The 26,001-nt window shown below is 41.1% G+C and overlaps 1 protein-coding gene across 1 annotated transcript in view; it reads right to left on the bottom strand.

Annotated features, from left to right (window-relative positions):
• The window catches only part of LOC133026350 (endonuclease V-like), a 64,615-nt gene that overhangs the window by 23,741 nt on the left and 14,873 nt on the right, over window positions 1–26,001 (bottom strand). Inside the window, exons 6-8 of the mRNA XM_061093242.1 lie at window positions 20,939–21,007; window positions 20,635–20,763; window positions 4,373–4,442 (exon numbers count right to left, since the gene is read on the bottom strand). Coding sequence (XP_060949225.1) covers window positions 4,374–4,442; window positions 20,635–20,763; window positions 20,939–21,007 — 267 coding nt within the window. The 3' untranslated portion in view covers window position 4,373. The remainder of the gene's footprint in view (window positions 1–4,372; window positions 4,443–20,634; window positions 20,764–20,938; window positions 21,008–26,001) is intronic.

The raw sequence follows: 26,001 nt of genomic DNA, 5'->3' as shown, positions 1-26,001 counted from the left end.
ACTTTACAAAGCACATTTTGTATCATGTGAATGTTTAACTCCGCAACACCTTGAGGCAATCCTTTCACATTTGGCACAAAGATTCACTTGAACTTGGATTTTAGGTCAAAGATTAAGGTCAAAGTGACCTCATGTTCGTGTGAATGTTATATATATTGACTAACCAAGGAATGTTCTTACATCTGGCAAAATTAACTTTGACTTGATTTGGCCGGTCAAAGATCAAGGTGGCCACAACAAACTTGTTTCTTGTCTATTGAATGTGATATCTCAAGACTACTAAAGATAATTTCTTCGACATTTGATCAGTTGTCGCTTGGACTCAAAGATAAAGTGATTTAATTTCAGTGGTCAAAGGTCTCAGCGACATATGAATACCCGAAGTTATTTTAAAATGCGCCTCGACAACAACTTAATATTGCATTTAGATTCTGGTATTAAATTAAATCTGTTGATTCAAATGATTTCTTTGTTTTTTAAGAGGTAATTTGAAATGTATCTATTTTCTACAGCAAAATGATCTTTGCAGCCATTAAATCCAGGAACGAGCAGCATATCACTCTGTCACTAACCACTGATGTCTTCACTCCTCTTTTTCTCTCTCTCACAGGCATTGATTTTTCCATGCTCGTTGCTCGTTCCCTTCCTCCCTCCGCACCCCCGTTGATTCCTTCTTCTGTTCGGATCTCTTCATCTCCTCTCCTGCTGCTTCATCTTTCATGTCTTTCTCCTCTCTCTTTGACAGAGACAGAGAATCTGCCACCCTGGGACACGGACCACAGTCGCTGTGGAGCCGCTCGCCCCCCCGGGCCTGTGTGCAGGTGAACACTGGGAAGAGCTCGACCACAAACAGGAGAGCTTGCAGCTGGAGTCTGACTTTCCTATTCTGTCTGACTAGAGTATGCATCTCTTGGTGGAGAATGTTTCCAAAACAGGGACTTCATTAAAGACACCTTGAAGAGACACAGCAATTTGTGTATTGACACGTCAACAATCATTACCTGGTAGCATCTAGAGAGCTCATGAGGAAACTCCAAAGCAAAAGATATTTGATGGATTTTCAGAAACATTTAAATGATTTACAAAGAAAACAAAGGTCACACAGTTTTCATAGAAAACGGTTCTTCCTTGCAAAGCTATTTTCCAAACCCCGTCAGGAATGTAATGAGGCGACTCCTAAATATCGTCCCTTAAAAATAATTTCACTCCTTTTCTAACAAACTCCTTTTCTTCGGTTGCTGCAGGCATCACCATCACAACAATAAATTAAAGCTAAAAAGCATTCAGAGACACGCATCCGTCAAGGCCACACATCACACAAAGCTTTAATAAAAGAAAATGTTCAGTAACTAATCTGGAAGTGAATATGGACCTGCGTCAAAAATATACTGAATATTCAGGGACAAACGGAGAAAACGCTCGGATTAGCTGAGAATAACTGATGTTTGGAAAGTATCTAAAATCCTGTCCAGGGATTTTACTGCATTCATGTCATGACTCATTGATCATCACAATTATGAGCAACAAGCAGAAGCACTGTTGATATCATCCTCATCTTTTGTAATTCCACGGCAAGGCGGCCTCATTTATAACTGTTGCTTAGGCACCATAAAGGGCCTGAAAAATGCGTTTGCCTTTAATCACGTAAACGTTGGGATAAAAGCAAACTTGTTGTAACTGTGATCCATGTGTACGAACATTTTGTAGAAGGTAAAAAGACGATGCAGACGTGCGGTGGGGAACTGAAGCCAGATTCTTGATTCACTTCCTCATTAACATTAAACAACAGGGTGAGTTGTGCTCTCGTGACATAACTGTTTCATATGAACCCTAAATTGAAAAAGATATAAAACAATTTACAGCAAATCCCGTTCAGATTCCATTAAACAGCGGAGTTACAGAGCCGAGTCATTAATAGTTTTTAAATAATATCTTCTGACACTGTGAGTGTATCATCAAGTCCAACTTTAGTTTTCATACAGTTTGTTTGTGTGTGTAAAATCGCTGCAGTGAACATGACTGTGCCATCAGGCACAGAGCGCGCTGGAGATCACTCACAAAAAATAATAATACATTTTATGGATTAGAAATATCCCATTTAATAATCCTGCAGTTTTGGATGATTAAAACACGTACAGGAGATCCAACAAGTTCCCTCACATTCCGACAGTGTGAAGCGTTTACATTTTTGCCTCCACCTTGAATTATATATATATATTTATTTTTTTCATTTCATAACCAAAAGCATGTTGATTCTGCATGGTTCAAGTTTCAATAGTTACAAGTCGAGAAATTAAGCACAATAACCTACGACCTTGAATTCCAGTAAAATTTTGGAAAGACACCACGCACGTAATAAAAATAAAGCAAACTCACTTTCATAAAAAAACATTGACTATGAAATCTTATTTGCAGATAAACCAGGTAGGATGACCACAACGTTTTTGTGGTAATAGACGATGCCACTGGGGTCTCCCAAACACAGCCAGAGATAAACCAGTTGCTTTCCAGCATTTTATTCTTCATCAAGTAACGAGTATAATTCAAACAGAACATTAATGGGCCGGCAATCGCAGCTGGCACAGTGCTGCCCTGTATGCATGTGTGTGTGAATGGGTGGATGGTAGGTTTAGCCCACATGCTCCTGTTGGTACTGTACAGGACGTCTGATCCAAAGTGTGTGCAGCCTGATGAGTGAGTGAGTGAGTGAGTGAGTGAGTGAGGGAGTGAGTGAGTGAGAGGGTAGTGCTGGGTTAGGGCCTGGAGGAACCTGCTGCAGCCCTGCCTACTCAGCACAAAGCCTCTCTTCCTGTCTCAGTCTCTTTGTGGAGAGGCTGATCAAAGCGAGCAGTGCACTCAGAGGATTCACCACATCAGGGAGCTGCTGAGCGGATCAACATGGACACCCCATTATGCTTCCCAGTGGGGCTCGCTGAGGGATGGGAGTGTGCACACATCCTCGTGTGAACAAGTGTGAGTGCACATATAAACATGAGTGAACATGAGGAGCTGCATCTGGATCCCGAATGTTCAATTCTGTGCATGTTTGAAAATACTTTGCTTTAAAAGGGGAAGGGGGTGAATGATGATTGGGTTTTCGAAGTATCTGAGTCGTGCTAACGGTCCTCAGCTTTGATCGGTTAATGAGGCAGGCTGGGCCGAACCGAGCGGCGCTGCCTGTTAGTTCAGATGAGAGTCACAGGATCAAAGCCATGTTTCTCTCTCTGCCTCTGCATCTCTGCCTAACCCCGAGCGTCCTTGCCTCACCTCTGCCCCATGCTCACCCCTCCCAAAATGCAGAGAACCTGTCAAAGGAGATTAAACTCCCAAACTTTCAACCTCTCGTGCTGCAGAGTAGAGTTGTACGCTGTCACAGAAACAGGAAGCCAGGCTTCAAGCCCCCATCTTAAAACGACAGTTAGTCTCAAGCAGCTGAATGGTTGTTTTTACATGACCTCTGACCTCCCTGCTGACAGAGGACATGAAATGACGGCGCCAACACAACAAAAGTTTAAGTCATGTGACTGAAGAAAGAACAGTTAATCATCAGGATGGGCCTGTGGATCATTGTTAGAGTGTTCGTCCTCTAACCAGAAGGTCAGTGGTTCGATTCCCATCTTCCCCATTCCACATGCCAAAGTAAACGACCCCCCCAATACCATAGAGAAAAGTGATAGATGTATGTGAATGTGTGAAAGGCAAAAACTTTACTGTGAAGCTCTTTGACCGGTCATCAAGAAAAGCTCTTACAGACCATTTACCATGATCCATTATGAGTGACCACTGTGTGTTTTTCCTTTGTCATAGGTCAAAGTTATTGCATAGACGTACAAAGCCAAGAGTAAATGTAACGCAATTAAATGGCATCCAATAGTATATGGCTTGTTACCTTAAATAAAATTCAGGATTTCCTTGTGTTTGAACAGTAATGAAATCATTTTGATGTAAGTCATCAAAATGTACAACATAGGTGCACCTATTTTTGAACATTTTATATTAAGAATTGTTACATATAGTATATCTATAATTTCATGGGTTTAATCTAATCTTGTGCAAATTGAGCATGAATTCTTCTCTTGTACATTTAACACATTTCTGATGACACCAGCATTATCCTCTTCGACACCTAATTTGTTTAATTTAAACAGCAAAGTAGATGAGACTGTTTTGGCTTTTTAACAACCTGGGTTTACTGTAGGATTAGGGGGGATTCTTCAGTGACTCACTGCTGTGGCTTTTAATCCTATTTTAAGACTGTATAAATTACTCCTCTCACTATTCGCCAAGGTAACACACAGAAAAGTTGCACGTGTGAATGTTCGCACAGGAAAGTGAGAACACAGACGTGCATGATGAAGACTTTGTCACTTACCTCATTCTTTGATTTCTGTGTCTGCAGCTGAGAAGTGTATGCGAAGGTATTCTCTGGAGCGACAGTCGGCCTGTGGAAGAGGAGAGGAGGAACACAGGTGGAGGGGGAGAGAGAAAAAAGAGGTGAAAAAGAGGGAGAGATTCCACATTTAACAAGTTTCCACACAGCGTTTGCAATTTGTCAGCTTCTCAGAGGTGAGCAGGAACGTCCTTGATCACTGAACACGTTTGTCTGAAGTTTGAGATTAATATTAAGTGCCTTGATGCTGACTTCACACACAGAGCAAGCTGAGCCTGTGTGTTTGCTGCCAAATCTGACAAACAACACAAATCATTATCTGACAAATCAGTGGTTGTACAAATGTCTCTGAGGCAGCAACTCCATCTAAACATCATTAGGATATTACAGCACTGCTTCCCCGGTCCCATAATTTAAGTATTATTTTTTGTGATGTCCTCTTAAGCTCCACAAATGACAGAAATCCACCACTTATTTATCATGCTACTCCTTCCTCCAAGCAATGTCCCTCATTACAAATAAAAAATTGTGAGGCTCCATCAAGGCAACGTGACACAAAAGTTGAGATGGTGGATGTGACAAAATATAGTTAAATCCGTTAAACTACTCACATTAACCCTCCCCCTGTTCATTTGGTGTTTATAATCAAATCAGCTGACTTCTCAAGAACTTACTGCAATTTTGATTTGTACCATTATTCATGGCTGAGGGGCTGCGACAATGTCAGAACATAAGGACATTTCAATCAGGAGAGACTGCAACTGGAAAGTGAGCCAAATGCATTTCCGTGCACAGAAAGAGATGAAAGTGATATAAATGAGAGTCCATTAGACCCCTTGTGATGTCATTAAGGTAAGAAATATAGTCACTGGTGGTGGTTGAAGGGATCTAAATAATGATCTGAATGAGATGAGTGGCCACGGAATAAGGAAAGTGGAGGTAACTGGGGAGGAGGAGGGTTGCAGTAAAACGCTGAAATGACAGCAGATGAACAGATATAAAATGAACAGCAACGTGACTGGCTGATTGAGATGATGGCAAAATTGGATTGGATTACCATAAACACTCAGTCATCTGATAAGAAGAAGCAGGGAAAAGCAGGCAGAGTTGTGAATGAATTGGACATACAAGTAGACCTCCTGATTGAACTTACATTACGCTTAATTTGTGGGATGCCTCAAGGCTCAACATAAGGGCTTCTCTGATTCTTTATATATTAAAAATAAAGCAAATTTGACGATCCTGGGGCCTTTGTCAACATCGGCCAGCAGATATCCACTGCTGCCCCCGACGGCACTCGTCTTTAAAACGCTAATTTATTTTAATAAATTTTATTTCATGTCTATTTCAACTTTATTCCAAATCATCCACCTCTGGTCTTTTTCCAGCCATCACCATATTATCTGGCAATTAAATTACACACCTCCCAGGGCACATTTAGTCTCTGTACTACTACTCATTGCGAAATGTAGTATTCTCTCATTTGATGACGGGAAACATGTTGTGGCCCGGAAACGGAAATTACATCTCAAGACATATCACACATACAGGGGTAATACAGGATCAGAAACTGATCAGTGTTGTACATCTTTTATTGCAGTAAAAATTTGAATAAGACTGAGATCCCTCTCAGTGAAGAATGTGTAGGAGGGTGGCTCATCAATAATTAGCTTTATGTGCAGTTGGAGTCACAGTGAAGATATCGTATTTCAGACATCTGCTACACATTAAGGAATAATACAGGATTTTCTTTGAGTGCCGGTAAGTGGAATATACAGCTTTGCAGAAAAAAACATTTCATTTTCTATTTCTACTGAGAATCTTATCATTAACACCGAGCCATTTTGATTAGGCCTGTTACACTTTACATGACAAATTCTTCATCTAATTGTTGGTGATGCAAAATGACTTAACTGAGTATTGATGGAATACATCTTGTCAAACTCCTGCTGGTAGTGAGAGGTAAGAAAGAGCTGTCTGTAAAGCTCAGGGTAGAACGACAGAAGCTGGATCACATGTTCAATATCATCAGTGGGCCTGACCCTTAATATTTGCATTCACAGATAACAGTTACACCATGGCCAGTGTTTGCCCAATTATTATAGCCATAATAGCTTGTATAGTCAAGTTCTCTTTTTGTATGCTGATGCCAAACTGTAAACTGTGTTTCATTTAATATTAGTTAACAATAATAAGAGAGAAATGTCTGAGAGAAGTTTTGTTACATGTTCCGTAACCAACTCTTGATCAAATAAGAAATGAGTGTTCTCACTTTGGATTTGTGTGTTTTGAAGAGCCATAAATGACTGAATCAATCAAACTGGAGGAAGGACACAAGAGTTCACTGTTATAAACTGTCATAATGACAGATGTAAGAGCCAGTTTGACTATTTGTACTATGTTTAATGCTTTGATTCAGTGAGGCTGGATGACTTGAATTGCTGGGAAGGGCGTGTGTGTGGGTGTGTGTGTGTGTGTGTGTGTGTGTGTGTGTGTGTGTGTGCATTGCTCTGAGTCTAATATACAGCGACTTAAAGCTGTAAGCTTGAAGAAAAAACAAAGCATCAGCTCTTCTCTAACCAAAAATCTTCAATAATGATCATTATGCAGTCTATTTCTTCCATGCGTTTCAAATGAAGGATCTGTCGGGATCTGAGTTGTTGTTGCAAACTTATTTCTGCAGTGGCTAACTTGTTGGAGTGTCTTGTGTTTCTGCTCAGATCGCTGCTTCCTGCCTGGTGAGTAAAAATAGGCAACTTTAGTTGAGAGGCACATCTAGAAATGTTGAATACCCAAAAAGGAACAGGACAGAACAGCATGTTTGACACTCTACATTTAAATAGAACCAAACAGAATAATTCTCCATAGATGCTTGAGATGCACTCAAATGCAGACACACAAAAAGCGCAGCAGATATAACAACAGCACCCCAGGGCCGTCATCATTAGGTCGACCGGATGAAATGACAGATTGTAGATAGTCATGTTCCCTAAGGATTGTTATAACCCCAGTGCTGAAATGTAAATTAATACAGATTTATGACCAAATGAAAAATATACCCTAAAACTAATTCAGTCAAGATTATTCGTAAAGTGCATTTAAATCAAAGACAAGAACAATAATAAATGAAATCAATTCAAATAAAATCTAAAAAGTTTATAATAACTTTAGGACATTAAAAAGCTTGAGGAAACAAGTGGGTTTTCAACTTACCTTTAAAAATGTATACCGACAGTGAAGACTTCATTCTAAATGGTAAATTGTCTTCAACGCTTTGGAGAGGCTAACCTTACTGCTTAGTCTCAACTAGTTTATATGAAGATTTTGTTCTGCAGTTATATCTATATTAATGCATTCCTGTTTGTAATGATGTTTTATAGCTTAGACCTACCTTTAAATTACAGTAAACACCCCATTGTTATGTCTTTTTTGCTTGCTTGCTTTGTGTGAATGATGTTTGTAGTTTTCTTCCTGAAACTGTAAAAGTGATGAGCAGTAGTTAATCTTTGACCTGCTGGAGGACTCAGTCCACAGAGCCCGAAAGCTACTGCTGCACAAAGAGCTGTTTACATGTTTATTCGAAGTTTTGACAAGTTCGACTCAGTCCATGCCAAAGTTACTCACGTTGATGAGTCCCAGCCTTAGGTGCACAGAGATGTGGTTGTTTGTCCAAATCGCCCCAAATTCAGTTCTGCACATCACCGGGCTATTAACAAGAAAAATCCCAAAACTCAAAACCCAAGTGATTAGCCTCATCGTGTCACTGATACTCAAACCTGGCAGAGTGATAGAATTCTGTCCAATTAACCATCTACTTCTCAGCTCCCGAACATTTTTTTTACAAACCAACATTAATGGTTTGAGAATTAATTCATAATTAGTTGGCATGAACCTATAATCAAACCATTTGAAAATGCAGTTTTTCCACGGAGGGAAACTCAAGAGATTGTGACAGCTGTGTTGCTGCGGAGCAAAGAAAACCCGCGCCTGAATTTGTATCAGTTCAGAGCTGGTTTTCTCCCACCACAGTCCCTGCCAGGGTGGGACTGCACAGGTGAACAGATGTGGCCTGCTGGCTCTCAGCTGGACACACACACACACACACACACACACACACACACACACACACACACAAACACACACACACACACACACACACACACACACACACACACACACACACACACACACACACACACACACACACACACACACACACACACACACACACACACACACACACACACACACACACACACACACACACACACACACACACACACACACACACATACAGGTGTCAGAGTCTTGGCTTTGGTCCAGTGGCCCGGGGCAGGTTTTTATCCTCTGGTCCCCCAAAGCCCCTGAAGCCCTGCAGCTATGCCAGTCTGCTCGACCCATTCTTCCTTTCTACATCCCTCCTTCTTTTTCTCAAAACAATCTTTATATTTCTCCTTCTCCCTGGAATCTACCTTCCCTCACTTGAAATCCTTTTTATCACCCTGATTATAAAACGGTTTTCCTCCAGATCTCCCTCCCTCCCTCCCTCTCCTCAAACCTCTGTTTCACCTCTCATCTACACTTCTCTCTCATATCCACCTCAGGGCAGCGCTTCCATCTCTCTCTACACTAATCTCACGGTGGAGGTCCAGAGTCCAGTGGCTGCAGCAGCAGAATGTCAGACAGACATATATTAACATTTAGACAGCCCCGAGCCCCAGAGGGGAGCTCCACTTTAAATCAGTCACAGCCTCTCGACACATTCAGAAAAGTTCCACTGGCTGCCACTAGCAGGGCACCGGTGTCTCCCTCACAGACGTTTCACCATGCCACTTGTCCAACATGACCGTTTCATGGCTGTGTAAGCTTCTCTTCCTCTCATCTATTCCTTTCGAACCCAATGAAACACATTGTTTCCATCAAAGTGATGCTCTAGCTGCTCCACATAGGATTTGAAAAGAGGAACAAATGGGGAATTGATGTGTGCCATTGCTATCCATGTGGTTTGCAGTTATTCATATTATTAATTTATCTGTTCATTGTTTTGATTGACTATAAAATCTTGTGAGTGAACCTTTTAGAAATCACATTTACATTTTTCTTTCTGTTCATCTGACCAACAATCTAAAACCCAAAGATGTTCAATTAACAAAGAGAGAAAAGCTGTATGTGCATCCTCACATTTGAGAGCCTATGGCCATGTCGGTCAGCCAAACAGTGGCTCCAGCACCAAGCTTCAGACTGAAATATCTCCATTAATATTGGATGAATCAACATGAAATCTGGTCGACAGAAGAATCCTAATGACTTGGATCTCTTGACCATTCTGCAGTTTTTTTTCCAGCAGATCAAAGTTTGATCAACACTGCACTTTGGAGCCAAACTGGTGCAAAATTAATGACAATCCAAGCAGCCGTAGCTTTACTTTGTGATTGCAGCGAAACAAAAGTAACAGAGAATAACTATACAAAAAAAAAAGTACAATATGAAAATATGTGGACTATATCACAGATTGATTGACTATATATGTGCATTCTGCAAAAGTTAGCGTGTATTTAAAGGTTAAAGTGCTGATGACATGCTGCTGCTTTGTTGTCCGAAAACTAACAAGAAAATCAAGTTGAGTTTGTGTGTTTCCAACTGGATAATTTAACTGGAGACTGAGCCGTTGATGTAAACATGAGCGAGAATGGTTGTTTGTCTCTTTATGTAAGCGATAAGCATTATTGTCAGTTGATGGATTATTTCAGCTGTATTGTGTAATTTCTTTAAACTGCACTGATCAATGTCTTTATTTTAACAAAGGATAAAATGACTGTTGAACATGACAGATGGTGTAAAGACCCTGTCAGGATAATTATTCGTAGTTGGCGAGTCTCAGTCTCTGGTGCTATTTTGGTGTCGTCAAAAGCTTTGTTGGTTGGCTGTGTGTGTGTGTGTGTGTGTATGTATGTATGCGGGCATGCTTACTGCAATGGGTTGTGTTTGTGTTACTGCAGAGGTGACAAAAACCAAAAATATACTAGCACTGCAGGCCTGAATTATTCACAGAGTGGAGAAGACGCAGTGGGGGGTGGGGGAGGAGATAGATGGATGAAAGACATCGGCGAGAGAAGAATACAAAAAAAATGACAGTACAGTTAAGACGAATAAAGTCGAGGAGACCAAGGAGGCTGAGAGTTAAGAGAGAAAGTTGAAAAAGTCCGAGTGGGGCCTCATCAAATGCAAGACACACACACACATGCACCTGAAACTGGTGACATAACACAGATTACATGCGCAGACACACACACACAAACACAGACACACACACACACACACACACACACACACACACACACACACACACACACACACACACACACACACACACACACACAGAAAAACATATGTTTTGTTATGGCTTGCTCTGGATGAATTATTGAACCTGGAGACTTGAAAAAAAAAATCTTGCTTCTTCCATAAATACATCTTTTCCTTCAAAATGTCTCTCTCTGTGGCACACACACACACACACACACACAAACCCACTGCATGCCTTCTATCCCGGTACCCACAAACGCACTCTCTCAATCTCTTTTATTCTATGCATGCAGCCTCCCCACCGCTTATCACTCACATTGAAATTCCATCTGTTTTTGCAATCTGGGAGTGCAGCTGTACAGCTTTTACATTTCCCGTCTTCCTGCCCGGCACCTCGGAGAGGGATGTATGGAAACCCAAAATGGAGAGTGGAGCGAGGATCCACATTTATTGCCCCTTAATACCAAAATTGTATACATCCGATATCCAAAGAGCCTTGTGGTATAAAGGAGGACGTTTTAGTATAGGTGCTCTAAGTAGACCCTTTTATGTAGCAAGAGATAAATGTCAGGACACTTGAAATACAAGTTAAACCCCTCTGATACTTCCAGGAAACTATTTGCCAGAAAACAAACAGATAAACTTTAGACGACACACTAATGTTTTACAGTCCTGTATGAACTGATATTACAGAGCTGAAAAGGCGCACAGGGCAGCACTGGGCGAGTCAGCGTACAGGTGACTGCAATAAGAGAGGGATCGTAATTAGTGACTTCCGCTCGGTGCAAAGCACTCAGACAGAGAGGAGAGGTCTGGAGATAAGCTGTTACTGTACGTCTCAGCCTGCTCCTCAGAGTCCCATTACCAGTGGATGTCTTCCCATTAGTGTATGTGGAGGATGAGGTTTAGGGGGTTGACTAACATGAGTAATGGATTTTAGCCTGGAGATAATGACCAATGGACCAAATATGGGCAAAGAATATACACATGAAACAACAATATATATACCCAAACCTGTTGGGTGAAAACCAGCATTATATATATATATATATATATATATATATTTATATACATATAATGACAGATGACACGTTGTATAGGTGATGATTCAGTGTTCACATAATTTGCTGTCTTGATGGTGTTTAGTCACTCATCCATGAAGCCTTATAGATTTAACAAAAAATGTCAAAGCTTTGAAAAGGAGGGAGCTTCTTCCCTCAGATGGCTACATGTTGAACATGTTGAACACGTGGGTGTGGAAGGTTTGATTCAGATCCATTCTTTTCTGATTCCAGAATCATTCTCTTAACTTCCCAAGGAAAAGTTATGACTTATTAAAAGAGGAAACATATACAAAGATCTGAGTTGTAATGTAGTTTGGTCTAAAGTATTGGGCTTAGTGAAGGAATTTCTTCCCAAGACTTAAACATGAGAAAAAGAGAAGCTGGTGTGAAATACACAATGCCCATATAACAATCCCAGAAACCCAAAATTCGAAGAATTAGAAATGACATAAGGTCACTGAATCAACCACAATTTACCATTTAACGAATGCCTGCTGTTTTTCACAAACGCAACAACCCCACTGGACATTTTCTGTATTACACATTCATCTGCTGATCTCTTCCTAATAAGCTGCCGCCTTATTATGTTGTCACAAACCCAAAGATATTCAGTTTACACTTCTCTTTAAATTAGAGAAGCCATGACCCAATATTTTGGATGTTCGTTTGTAAAACATTTAACTAATATCTGATCTACAGCATCAATGAAAATGGGTGGCAATTTACTGCATACCGACTGATCATCCTAGCTTTATACTCCACTCACATAAGGAACTCTCAGTATGTCATTAACTTTCTTGTAGTTTTCCTGCTGTTTTTTTCATTTTGACGCTTGTATCTGCTTATATGAGGTTATGTATTGTGACACTGCTTCAAGCTTGAAGTCAACTTTTCTAAACAGAATTAGTATCAATCAAAACCAGAGTCAGTCCCACCTCACATGATGGCAGGTACCAGTAAAAACACAGATGACTGTGAAACTGCAGAGTTCTGAGTTTCTACAAGAGAATGAACTAAAACCAACTAAATGTTTCTACAGGGGTTAGATTTGTCTCTGGGTGTTAAACCGGTGACCTGTCCAGTGTGTACTCTACTGTCAGCTGGAATCGGCTCCAGCCCCCCACGACCCTCAAAAGAATAAGTGGTAACGCTAATGGATGGATGGTGTGGTCACTAATGCAACATCTTCCTGATGAGTCAGCTTCCGCTCTCTGACCTCTGCTTGTCACTCTCTCACTGTCACAGTGACCGCAAAGTAAAAACAGAGACTATGACTGGAGGAAGATGTCAGACTACTTCACATCAAATGTTCTCTGAAGCAGTTACAAGCTAGGTCTTTCATTTTGAGATACTTTTTGTTTCATTATATGTTCAGATTTGGAATGACTTATTTTACTTTGCCTTTGGCTGGACTTGGTTGAACATGAGGCACCACAGTATGCATGGGCATGTCACACATTTATTCATCTTTCAAACTGAAATATTTCAGTGTTTATATATCACAGTACAACTTCTTCTGAGTTGCTTATCCTCTCAACTCACTCTTTGTTTGTCTGTTTAGCAGTTTTACTCAAAAAATGACTAAATGGTTTGGCAGAAATCTTGGTGGAAGGATATGGTATTGATCAGCAAAGAAGTCATACCATTTTGTGTGGATCTGAATGGAGCATTCTTCAAAACTTTCGTTGAGAATAATTCTTGGATCTTGAAGGAAAAAATGAGGCGTTTAGGAGAATGTTATTCTTGAGTGTGTACACATTTTAATGTGGTTTCATTAGGAGTTTTGGTGGAAGTATACACTCCAGTGATTGCCACTCTAGTTTGGACAAATAGAAAAAAGTTTCATGAGTGTGAGCAGCAGGACTGACCTGAAAAACACGAGCAGAAAATGTACATCTGTTTACAAGTTTGAAGAAAGAACAGATTTACATGTGAGCAGGGGTTATGTTAGAGAGGTTTTAGGAAAAGCTTCAATATAACAAGAAATAATGCACTCTAAATGAAAGTTCACGCTCCTTAGTAAAGATGGGAGAGAAACTCAATAGGAGTGGGATACATGAGGAGGGTGGAAATATAATGCTTTATAAAAAACAGACTGAGATGGATTGTGAAACATTCTGTGCTTGTGTGTGCGTGTACATATATGTATGTGTTAGAGAGACTATGGTTGTGACTATGTGGGACATATTCTGCGTCAGTGCATCCACACATCAGCCTTCATTGCAGGAGCCAAACATGATGTCAACTTTCATCTTCCTCTCTTGAAATTTCAAACTGTGGATGGAGAAGTTCATTTTACTTATCATATAAAGTAAGAGGATCTTACAGGTGGAGGATATGAGAAAAATAAACAGCAGAGTTAAGGGTTCATTTTTTGTGCAAGACACTGAGGAGACAGTGGATCACTACTGTCAGTCATACGTTTTAAAACTACAAGAAACAAACATCCAATTCATTATGTGTACCTTTAAAAAAAGGTTATCGCAACTGGCTTAGCTTTACAGGTAACTGCCCATGCACCATCTGTGCCCCTGCACCATCTGTGAGACAGTGGCATTACTATCTCCTTAATTTCCTTCCTCATTGCACCTCTCCAAACTGGGCCTTAGTTGAGTGGCTTCTTGAGGTTTTCAAATGGGTACCCCCCTTTCTCAATGGTTCATCAATTTAAGCCCATGACATCTCCGGGAGCTCAATGGTAGCACCAGTGTCCTGGTACTATGCCCGCTTCCACCACTCAACCCTGAGATATTATTGGCCCGTTACCAGTTTGGCTCTGCCACCACTCCTTCTCCTTCTCCTCCTCTGCCTGCTTGGTAATAGTGGCTGATAGCCGCCTTCTAGCTGGACCTTCCAGTGAAAGCATTCCAAGGGCTCTCCAGAGTTACTGCCCTTTGAAGCTCTACAGCCAACTTTCACAGGCAGGTTCCAGGCCTTCTATCCATTGTGTTGGCTCCCAAGGATGAGGTCCTGATATTTCTTTAGCTTTCGGCCTCCTCTATCATCTCTTCCCAGGGTACTGTGAGCTCAATAAGCACCACCTGCTTGGTAACGTTAGACCATATGGCGATATCAGGTCTCCTGAGATACTGTGGGCTATCTCCTAAGAGAATTTGAGCTTCATCTTAAGGACTTCCTGCATTTCCCAATCGTTTGCCGTGGACAGAGCCCCTTTGCTCCTCATCTCTGTTGTTGCACTCTCCCCTGGCCTAAGAAAGTGGATGAAACGAGGGCCATTAGGAAGCGGTCTTGCCTTCTTTCTTGCCTGCTTGACACATCGTCAGCCAACTGTGCAAGATCTGCCCATGTTGCCACCATCTGCCGAACTTGATCAACTTGAGGAGAGGAAAGGCTCAAGGTTGGCATGCCTTTGGCAGAGTGTACAGGTGTGGCTTTCTGCTAATCCTCGTGCGGAAATTTGATGGAGGAGGCAGGACATCATACACTGAACACCACAGAAACTTAATCCGGTGTCCTTCCATGCCAGGTCAGTGCCCTCCTTGCAAACCTTCCCAACTTGTTCAGCAGCGCAGCTTGTTTATGGCTACTGCCTTTACATGTCCGTTTTCCTCCACTGCCTCGTGGACCTCCCTCTGCACCATGCCACGCCGCTCTTTCGCTCTAGTTTTGTTCCAGCTTGTCCTGGTGGAGCAACCCAGACCTAGCCTGCTCTGGACTACTGACCAAACGTCTGAAAGAGTGATGTAGGCAATCCTCAGCACTATGCTGGCTGGCCACTTGCGACCTGTTCTGACCTCAATGTCTGCCTGGCAAACTTTTCTATCTTTACCGTCTCACAACATCATGGACTGCTATGTATTGGCAGGCAGCACATTGCTGCCTGTGCAGTACAGGCCAATCGAGCAGAAACTTCTCGGGACGCCTAGCCATCTCCTCTCCAGCCCTTCAATAGTGGAGATGGGTACCTTGTAAAAAAGCAATGTCATCCAGGTTTCAGCTTGAATGAGAATCCCTTTCAGACTCTTCTTGTCATTGAGTTTGGCCGTTTACCACTCCCCCAAGTTCTTCAGGGACTCTTGGACAGTCAGGATGATGCCCTCTCCGATTTAAAGATATAACCAATCCTGGATAAGGCCCCTCTTCATTACCAGGCTTCTGAATTCTGCAGGTTTAAACTCTATCCTTGCCCAGTCGGTGAGCTCGACCAAGTCCTCCAAAATCCATCTCCCTTCTGGTAATGATTTAGCTGTGGTGGTGAAATCATCCATAAATGCCCTGATGGATTCCTGTTGGATTCCGCTTGCCAGTACTGCACCTCGACGCAACCTCTCTGCTGACCTAACCAGAAGGTTCATCAGTGCGGAAACAGAATCACTAAGATTGTGCAGCCAGGTACACAGCCCATCTCCAGCCTCTGCCAGTCTGTGGTGAAGTTCCGGCAGGTGAAATGCATATTGAACTTGTCCAAGTAGCACTGCAAGAGCTTCTGAAAACGCTCCGGGACACGGTAAGTCTTCAGTGTTAATTACACTGGTGTGCTCAAGACAGCCAGGTGCCCCCAGAACTCCACCTTTCTGAACTGAAGTATCCATTTAGTCTTTGGCATGAAAGGGGTCATTCTTCTCTACCCCCTCAGCCAAAGCCGGGTGTAGACAGCATACCTTCGCCAAGGCCCAACAGTCCCCTACAAAAAATGTAAATTCACTAAATGCTATTTATATTTGAAGGTACATCAAATAGCACACATTCATAAATATAAGTCCCTCAAACAGATCATTTTCATCATGATCCACAAATTCAACTCTGAGAAATCGATGAAAAAGTAGATAAACTTTCTATCGTCTAATATTAGAGTGAAAAAAAGAATACTGGAGCTGACCCCTGATCTTGACCTGAACCAAAATTAAACAAGTTCTTTCCTGACACATACCACATTCTTTCAAGTTTTGAGGTAATCTGTCCTCTAGCTTTTGTGTATTTCTGCTATCAGACATAAAATCTGTATAAACCCTGCGCAACCATCAAACTGAGAGGGTTCAATGAAATCACTATCTTGTCATAGATTGTGTCTGAGGAGTTTGACATTATGAAATATTGCACTGTGACACCATAAAGAATGACAATGTCACATCAGCAGTGACATTATATAAAGTTGCAAACCACAAATTATGAAAAATGGAGGACTCAGGAGGACACAGCTGTTTCAGGACTGGTATATTTGCTCAAGACCCTGCAGGGAAGAGAAGTGTCTTTTGGTTGATACCCGTGAGAAGGGGAGTAGCTGGATTAATGCAGACCGAGCAATTAGCCCTAATGACAGGCTCATTTTCGACATGAACTGCTCCACTTGCTCTTTAATTTAATTTGTCACTCGTCTGTACATGAAGCCTGTATCAGCTCAGCTCCTCAAACAAACACGAGCACTGTGATAAAAAAAATTGATGCTGAGCTACTTCAGAATTATTCCTCGTCATTCCATAAGTTATATTTGAGTTTTATATAAGTACAAGTTTGAAGGATTTCTTGAACTGCTGTCATTTTTTCATTGACACAACCTTTAGACCCAAGTTCACAACTTTTCATAATAAAAGCTCTGTATTTCAGCTCAATAGAAAGCATTACAGCAACAAAACAAAAGTTTTGCCCTTACTGTGATGACTAAATTAAGAGGAAGGGATTCTAAACATTTTGTTGGCATGACAGAGATCAGCATCCAGGACTCCGGTGAATGTGTCAGTCTAATATGGTGAAATAAAAATAATAAAATGTCAATCAAAATGACATAGAAGAAGACATGTTCAACTCTGTCCACTGCCCGGCCCCTAATAACTGCTACACAGCGCCGGCTGTTATAAAATGTTTATAAATAAAATGTCTCGCGTAATTTACAATAAACATGCCTAGTGTGAAGTTGATCAGATGACCTATTTCTGAGATATGTGTTCCACATAAAGACAGAATTTTATAGAATTAGTAGGTAGATTTATTCTGTTCTCTACCCGACTGTCCAACTTCTTGTCATATCTGCTCCCGACCGGTTCCTCCAATATGCTGCTGATGCCAGTTAACAATGTTTCTCTCCTGAATATAAACATAGACTGTGCCCTTTTCTGGCGAAACCCAAAACTGCTCTGAATGAACCACAGCTCGACATCTGCCACAGAGACACTGGCAACCTTTAGCTGCTGAGTGCGGCTAAGCGTGAACACTCAACATTGATATTGATATACAAGACTATGGACAAATTACATATTTTTAAACCGATAATTTGACATCTGTGTGGCCTGTTTGGGCCGTCTTGTTGTCCAATGCACGTGTCTGACAGAGGGGAGGATACAGCAGCTTGACTTCTATCGTCTGGGTTCAGCTCTGAACATGACACTCTACAGAACTGTATCTGTGAGGGGCTGCTTTCTGTGATGTCAGCCGTAAACAGAATAGAAAATATCTGTGGGACAGATAGAGGTAGAGAACACAAGGCGAAAGCAAGAGACAGACAGAAAAAAGGGGAACGTGGACTTCAGAGAAAGGTCGGACAGTGAGACAGAGGTGTCAGTGATTGGAAAGAGGAAGGTGAGAGTGTCCCTGGTTCTGTCTGATGTCCACACTCAGTCCCTGCTGCTTCCTCCTCCTCTCACCAGCTAAACACATCACATTCACACTTTGATGAAATAAACACACACACAGGAGGGGATGAGTAAGCCGCCGCAACTGCAGCTCTCTTGGTGAAAAACTGATTTTGAGAGGCGTGTGTGCGCTCATGGGTCTGAAAGTGGGTTTTCTGTTCAGTGAAGGTGAAATCCTGCTGAGCAGCAGAAGCACAGCACAGCCTAGTGGAAGAAAGAAAAAGCCTGAGGGAGGAGGAGGGATCAATTCAGGTCAGGTTTTTTGTCTTCCTTTCTTCCCCAAAATGACAGTCAGTGGGTGTTTTGATGTTTTAAGACTGAACTTTGTATGACCCTTTTTTCAACAGAAAATGCAGAATGCAGTCAAAACTATAACTATTACTATATGACAGGACTCATTAAAGCTGTAAAATAACCCTCAGGGACATTTATTTCCTTTGCCCACTTATCCTGGTAATTATAAGTGATCTAATCACCATCTCTGGGCAAAGATTTCATTCAGTTTATTATATTGTCTAATGCAGAGGATGATATAATAAACACTGACAATTGGAAACACAAATAAATACTGTATGAACAACATAATATTTGTTCACTAAACTTCTTACATTTTTGTTCTTTGTTATAAGGTTTGAGAATGAGCATTGAACATGTCATGAGATCTGATTATCAACATAATCAATAACTCATGTAAGGATACAGTCTCTTCTCCATTTTGTTTTACTCAAAGTCAGTTACTTAAAGGTTTAAGAAAAACCTTCTTGTCCACCCTCCACTTAGACCTGTTTTCACATTAATTCCTATTAAAAGAGAATTTCACCAATTAGGCCAAGCACTTATTTGACCCTGTCAAACTTTTAGTTTTGTTTTAAACAATGAAACACTGATGCAAATATCTTCAAACACTCTTCTACCTTGTCAAAACATTACCCACAATGCAAGGTTCAGGTGTGTAATATCAGCAGTTGCTAGCAGTGGGCGGCTGTGGCCGCCCGCGAAGGTCGGCGGTTCAATTCCCAGTCTGAACCATCTGCATGCCGAAGTGTCCTCCAAGATGCTGAACCCTGAATGGCCCCCCATAGAATAACAAAGTGCTGCAAGTAGATGCACTGTATGAATGTGTGTATGAATGGGTGAATGTGAAACTGTACTGTAAAGCGCTTTGAGTGGTCTTCATCAGACTAGAAAAGCGCTATATAAATACAAATCCATTTACCATTTACCATTTAAAAACGTATCAACTCCAGCCCCAAGTGACATTACTTAAAGACATGTATTAGACACAACTGGCTTTATAAAAATGTTGTCACACATGCAGTTCTACTCCCCAAAGACCTGTTGCGATGTTGTAAAATGGAACAAATTGTAGGAGTTACCTTTTATGATGTGTATGGATATGTATTTGTAGTTATGAGAATCGACCAGTTCCCCTTGAGGACTGGTTCCAAGATGTCTACACCATTGGAATCCAATACCTCCAAGTTTATCGATTCCTTCTGTCAATGTCTCACATTTTAAAATGACTCTACGCTTCTGGAAACTGGCAACATGAAAGAAGAAGATAGTCCTAAGACAGATAATGATAATGTCTAAAGAATGGAAGAGAAACTAGCAGAATGCTAAAACATCTTTCTGCTCAACATGGACTTGAATTTTAGGAATGCTGTGGATCTGGTATCTTATGCCCAAGTGCATAACATGTACATAGCACACCAACCAATACTCGAGGCAATGTACAGTATATCTGGTGATTTGGGGGTTTTCATTGTGAGTAAAGTATATATCTGAAAAATAATTATGGCAACTTCTCAAGCAAATTCAAGCATTTGAAACCTTTAATTAACTTCATCTTGAATGTGACAGCTACAGTGTGGGAGCTAAAAACATCTTCACTTTCATATTGGAAGAGTCGTGGTAGCATTATATTATTCACTGAAACTCTTTGCATTGACATCTACATGAGTTCTGGGAAAAAAGTAATCCCAAAAAGTTGGTGGAGACCTGATTTGGCTGCATTCATTATTCACTCAATTTCTCGCAGGCCCTTCTGTAGCAAAGCAAACACGGCATGATAATCAACCTCTCTGTTTCACAGCAGGACGCTGTCACACATCTTCTGAATTTGCCTTTCCTCCAGGGTATCTTTCAGTCACTGCTACAGAATTCACTATTGACTGTGTGTGTGAGAGTGCGAGTGTGAGTGTGAGTGTGAGTGTGAGTGTGAGTGTGAGTGTGTGTGTGTGTGTGTGTGTGTGTGTGTGTGTGTGTGTGTGTGTGTGTGTGTGTGTACCTGTCTGATGGGCTCAGGGACCCGGTAGCGGCAGCAGGAGTGTGTGAGGCGTACAGCTGTGTCCAGGCTGATCTTGTGGCCCACGGACACGTAAACTGGCTTGGAGCTCTTATCAGAGCTACGCAGCGCCTGCACACAGAGTTACAGTTCAACATTCACCTCTCTTCATGACTGTGGTCGTCATACACATTTTGTGGAGTTTGACTTCTAGCAGGGTGTGTGTTCTCTGAAGGCAGCGGCAGAAAAACAACACCTTGGCGAAAACTATTTGTTTCTATTAGTGTGCATGTGTCCTTCGCCGCACCTTTCCGAGCACTTTGCCTGAGGCAGCAGTGAGTGGGAAGCTGTCTCCTCCTTTCTGCAGAGCAGCGATCTGCGGAGGCAAAGGAACAAAAAATCAAAGTCAGAGAAGGATGTACAGCATGACAGAGCAAACTGCAGCAAACTGAGACAAACTATTAACCCTCTGGAGAAGATTCACAAGCTTAATCTGTAATCTCAGAGTGTCTTGGCTTTCATGTCCAATTGAAGCCGTTTCAAGATTCTATCAAAATAAATTTAAAAAAAAACTACTGTCATTGAAAAGTCCAGAGTCAAATTCACCTGCCTGAACACTCACTGAGCAAAAGTCACACATTTTTTGGAGAATAAAGTTGCACAAAAGCGTTTTTAAGTGTGACTCAAGCCTTCAACATGGTGAACATGTAGCATCAGTGAAGTATATCAGCATGTACAACAACTCTTCAATTAAAACAAAAGGGAAAAATTTGCAGCAAATTTGCCTGTGGCTGATGAAAAAGTTTTTCTTTGGGGGGAGGTGTAAGAATCAATTAAAGCAAATTATCAACTTTTCATAGTTTCTTGACATTATTTTTGTCAAACTACTGTTCTGTTTGGTGTTTTAACACAAAGTCAGGGTGTAAATAAGTCAGGGTATAAATAAAGATTAACCAAAAACTGTTCATGCTGAGATGAAACAATAAGGATTAAAAAAATAATACAACATGATGATAAACAGTGCCACACTACAGAAAACAAGATGACTGCAATGATTTAAAACCATGAAGAAACCAGCTGAAGATGAGCAAAGTTACTCAAATATACTCAATAATAATTTTACTTTTACTCGTAACCTTAAGTTAATAATGACTAGTATTCAACACATATTCATTCCATAAGGCTCTTGTATTAAAGGGACTTTGTCTCAGTTCTTATTTCTCACCTCACAAGTACCTGACACCTCACATTAATCAGAAAGAACTGAAGAAACCTCCAGGATGAGAGGTGAAATATCTTGATAAAAACAACCAAGACTGTATGTCTGTATGCAATTTTATCTGAAGGGGGAAATTATTTTCTTATTTTTTTGTGTTTATAGCTTCACTCAGATACATATATCTATATATAGGAATGAATAGATATATATGTTATATCCTTAAACTCTATGGACACAATGTCTATGGCTAATTCAATGCAATTGTAATAAATCTCTATAATAAGCCATGAGGGATCCATAAATATCTGGTGATTATCCGCATCGACTCCTACGTTTTTGGCTCTCTTCTCACATCAGTGCGTTCATATATTAATCTGGTATTAAAATCATACAAAGAAATATCCAATATGTTAGTGGAGATTTGTGGAGGAAGACATCAGGGTAACTGCATTTTAAAAACAACCTCCTCATTTCCCTTTATAGAAACAAAAGTTTTGCTCTCACAGTCGAGGAGACGGAGCAAAGTCAGACCCGGTGATGTTGTCTGTTGTTGACAGGTGTGCGGTGGGTTATGGGCCAGGGCCATGAAGGGAGCTTAGCCACCATGATGGATGGCGTGTCCACTCTACTATGAATGATTACAGCAAGCAGCCAGCAGGGAGACAGGAGGGGCCACACAGGGCCTCCAATCCCAGCTGGGATGGGGCCAGCGGCATGTGTGTGTGTGTGTGCGTGTGTGCGTGTGTGTGTGTGTGTGTGCGTGTGTTTGTGTGTGTGCGAGCAAGAGATTTGGCCCTTACGAAGCAAGTGCAGCAGAAAGACAGTGTAAGTCATCAATAACACACTAGTTTGAGTTACAGCCAGGCTATCAATGTGGAAAAAATAACAAAGACAAAGCGTGGGGTAGAAGAAAAGGAGATGAGAAGGGAGGAAAGGGGACAAAAGGGGACAGAGTAAGAGAGGAAGTGAGCAAGGCAGAGGTGTAGAGAGAGGTGAGATCAGAAGAAAGCTGAGCAGCGGGGAACTTCCGACAAGGATACCATTTTCCAAAAGTGAATCAAGGACAAAACAGGAGAAAGGAAACGTTTTCTCTCCTCTTTCATATCTCTTGTTGCAGATAAGAACACACCGCACTCCCCTGGTTCTGTTTGAGCACAGACACATTTGTTACATCCTGTGGAAACTCAGCTGCAAGCAACAGAGCAGCTAGAGAGCAGGGAGCGATGGAGGGTTTTGTTCAACAACACGTCAATAGGATGCATGTATAGAATGTCTTCTAATGGACTACTGAGGGGACTACACTGCAATGACTCTCAACTAAACAAATCAGTGGGACTATTATTTAATAGTGAAGGGTAAAAAAAAGACAAAACATTTCTCTATCAGACTGGAATAACAAAGTTCTCATACTACAGCTTTACTATGACTTTTTGGGAAATTAGCATCCGTGTCATTGTTATAATTATTATAAGCAAATTTTAACAGTTTCATTATTTACCATTTGGCGAAGACTTTCAGCAAAGGAAGGGACAGCTATATTTAAATAAAGTGCAATATTAATACCAATACAACTAATTCAACTAATTTAAAAGAACCTAGTCACACTCACTATTAATAATATGCTCCCAATTTGTAATATCACAAGATTTATTAATTTCAAGTATGACAGATACTTGATCTCTGAATTGTATTATTTTCACTCTTTGAACAAGTAACACACAACTATGAAAGGCCGAGTGATTCCTTTGAGCTCTTAAAAGTTTAGTGTGTAAGCAGTTATGATTATTGTGTATCTGTAACAATCTACACACATCCTGTAACAAATTGTGTATTTGAAAAATATATAACCACATAACACTTTTGCTAAAGTATTTTATTTTCAGATTTAGTATGTACACACACACACACACACACACACACACACACACACACACACACACACACACACACACACACACACACACACACACACACACACACACTCACACACACAAGACCTGCAGGTTTAATTTGTGTAACAGAGACAGAGTTCTGTCTGGAACCTTCAGAGACACTTCTCAAACTGCATATTGCTTGTTGAAAGCTCTCAGAGTGCTGGAAATGTTTTTGGACACGCTCTATAACATTTAATTGAGTATGGCAGCATATTGCTTGTCAATGGTACGTGGCGGTGATCGTGTAGAGCCAGTAATGGATAATCGTATTTCTTAATGGCTAATTTTCTGAAGTTTGGTCGGGAGCCTGATATGGCTCGTGTTTCACAGATTACTTCAAAGCTAATTTCCAACCAAGCGATGAAACGGCAAAGCTGGTGTTGACTCAAGGCCTCACAATAATGTGCGTGCCTGTAGACAAATTAGACCGAGCCCCAGGGAGTGACAATTAGATCAGTATGGACGGGAGGGGAGATCTAAAGTTTCCTGCACAGCCACTGAGCCAAAGCTTATCGCTTGAGCCCAAAGACGCGGCGGCATGGGCGTGTGATGCAGATGATACCTGATACCTAAAATGAACATGTCCGAACCACAGATTGTATCAGAGGATGTGGGTGACTGCTCAGGAGCTGGCTGTGCCTACCACAGCAGATACAAACCAACGTTTTCTGGACTCTTAACGCCACTAACACTAATCGAGGGAGATCGATATGCTCCTACAGAGAATTGGATTAGCATGTAGCACTACTACGTGAAGACGGCTGAGGCTATAAACAGAGTATTGCCAGATAATCGAGTTAACAGTGTAGCAGACGAGTGCTACAGCCGTGCACTCAGGTTCCATTTTGAAAAGCACTTGTCGGCAGCATTACAGGATATGCCCGTCGCTGATCTGACACAGATCAACATCCTCTACGAAGAATTTGCATCTTGACATTTTCCCAAGAGAGAGCTCATTTATTATCACTGTCACATCAGAGCTCTGCGTGTTCTTGTCATGTCTGTTTTGGTTTGAATCAGGTTGTGCTCCCTGAATCACTCAGGATCCTGTTTTAACCACCACCCATGGGGATGGCATGTATTAAAAACACAGTGTGCATTCACGTGCATGCTCATCAGACGGTCCTATTTCCTGTGATGTGAAGTCACTCAACTTAAATGATGTGCTTTTGGAATGTGAAAAAAACATGGACGATGTAAACAAAATGCGTATTATTCATGCGTTTCAGAGCTTCAGAGCTTTTAAACATCACATTGCCACCCATTAACAATATATTTAATAGCAGAGAACAAGGATCAGATGGGGCATATGCATATTATGATTTAAAACGTATGCACTTTAATCATAAACACATCGGTATTGGCTAAAAAGTTTGATATAGGAAGCTTGTGAGAGAGGAACACAGTTTGCAAGTGACAATTAAAGCTTCAATTTAGAGCTGATAGTCAAATTATGTAAAATGGTTTGCAAAGTCAAAGTTTCCCCAGAAATTCCAACTTGAGATAGATTCACTAGAATTGTCCCAGTTGGGAACTTTTTCCAATTGACACCACATGTATACAGCAGCAGTCTGTATGTCAGTCCACAAAAATAAGTTATGCAAATGTACAAATCTTATCAGAAAATGTGATTGTTAAATCAGAATCCTGTTCAGAATTGGTGTGTGACATTAACCAATGTCCCAGATTACCCCAATTCATCCTCCTAAATAATGACAAGATCCTTCTATGCTTGTGCTGCTATTGCAGCTGCCATTAGATAAGTTCATCAGACAAACCTAAGTTCAGCTGGTTTTGGTTCTGTCCTCATCAGGTAACTGAGGAACAAAGTGAGTGTTTGCATATTAATGACATCCACATTCTGCTGTCCCGCAGGTACACTTTGACCAACAGCCGTTTGTTCCAGCTTGATTTGTATTCAAAAAGTCACCTTAGCATTAGCTACACAAGGAGGCTTTGACTTGTATTAAAAGTCACACTGTAGAAATCAACACACACGTGCACAAGCATACAAATAGACGTGCAAGTGTGAGTTCACATGCACACACAGACGCACATTGAAAAGCAATTGAGGATTCTGTCCTTTGTCCCTCTGACATTTTGTTTTTTTTAGAATGCAGTGAGCTGTAAACACAACAAAAAATAGTGACTTTCACTTTGACTCGACTTGGCATCTCCTCTACAAGGGAGGCATATGTACACATTTAAAGGAAATGG

This window comes from Limanda limanda, chromosome 2 (assembly GCF_963576545.1).
Source record: "Limanda limanda chromosome 2, fLimLim1.1, whole genome shotgun sequence".
NCBI classification, from domain to species: Eukaryota; Metazoa; Chordata; class Actinopteri; order Pleuronectiformes; family Pleuronectidae; genus Limanda; species Limanda limanda.
Note: the sequence above shows the minus strand (reverse complement) of the source record. Positions and strands in the feature narration are given on the sequence as shown.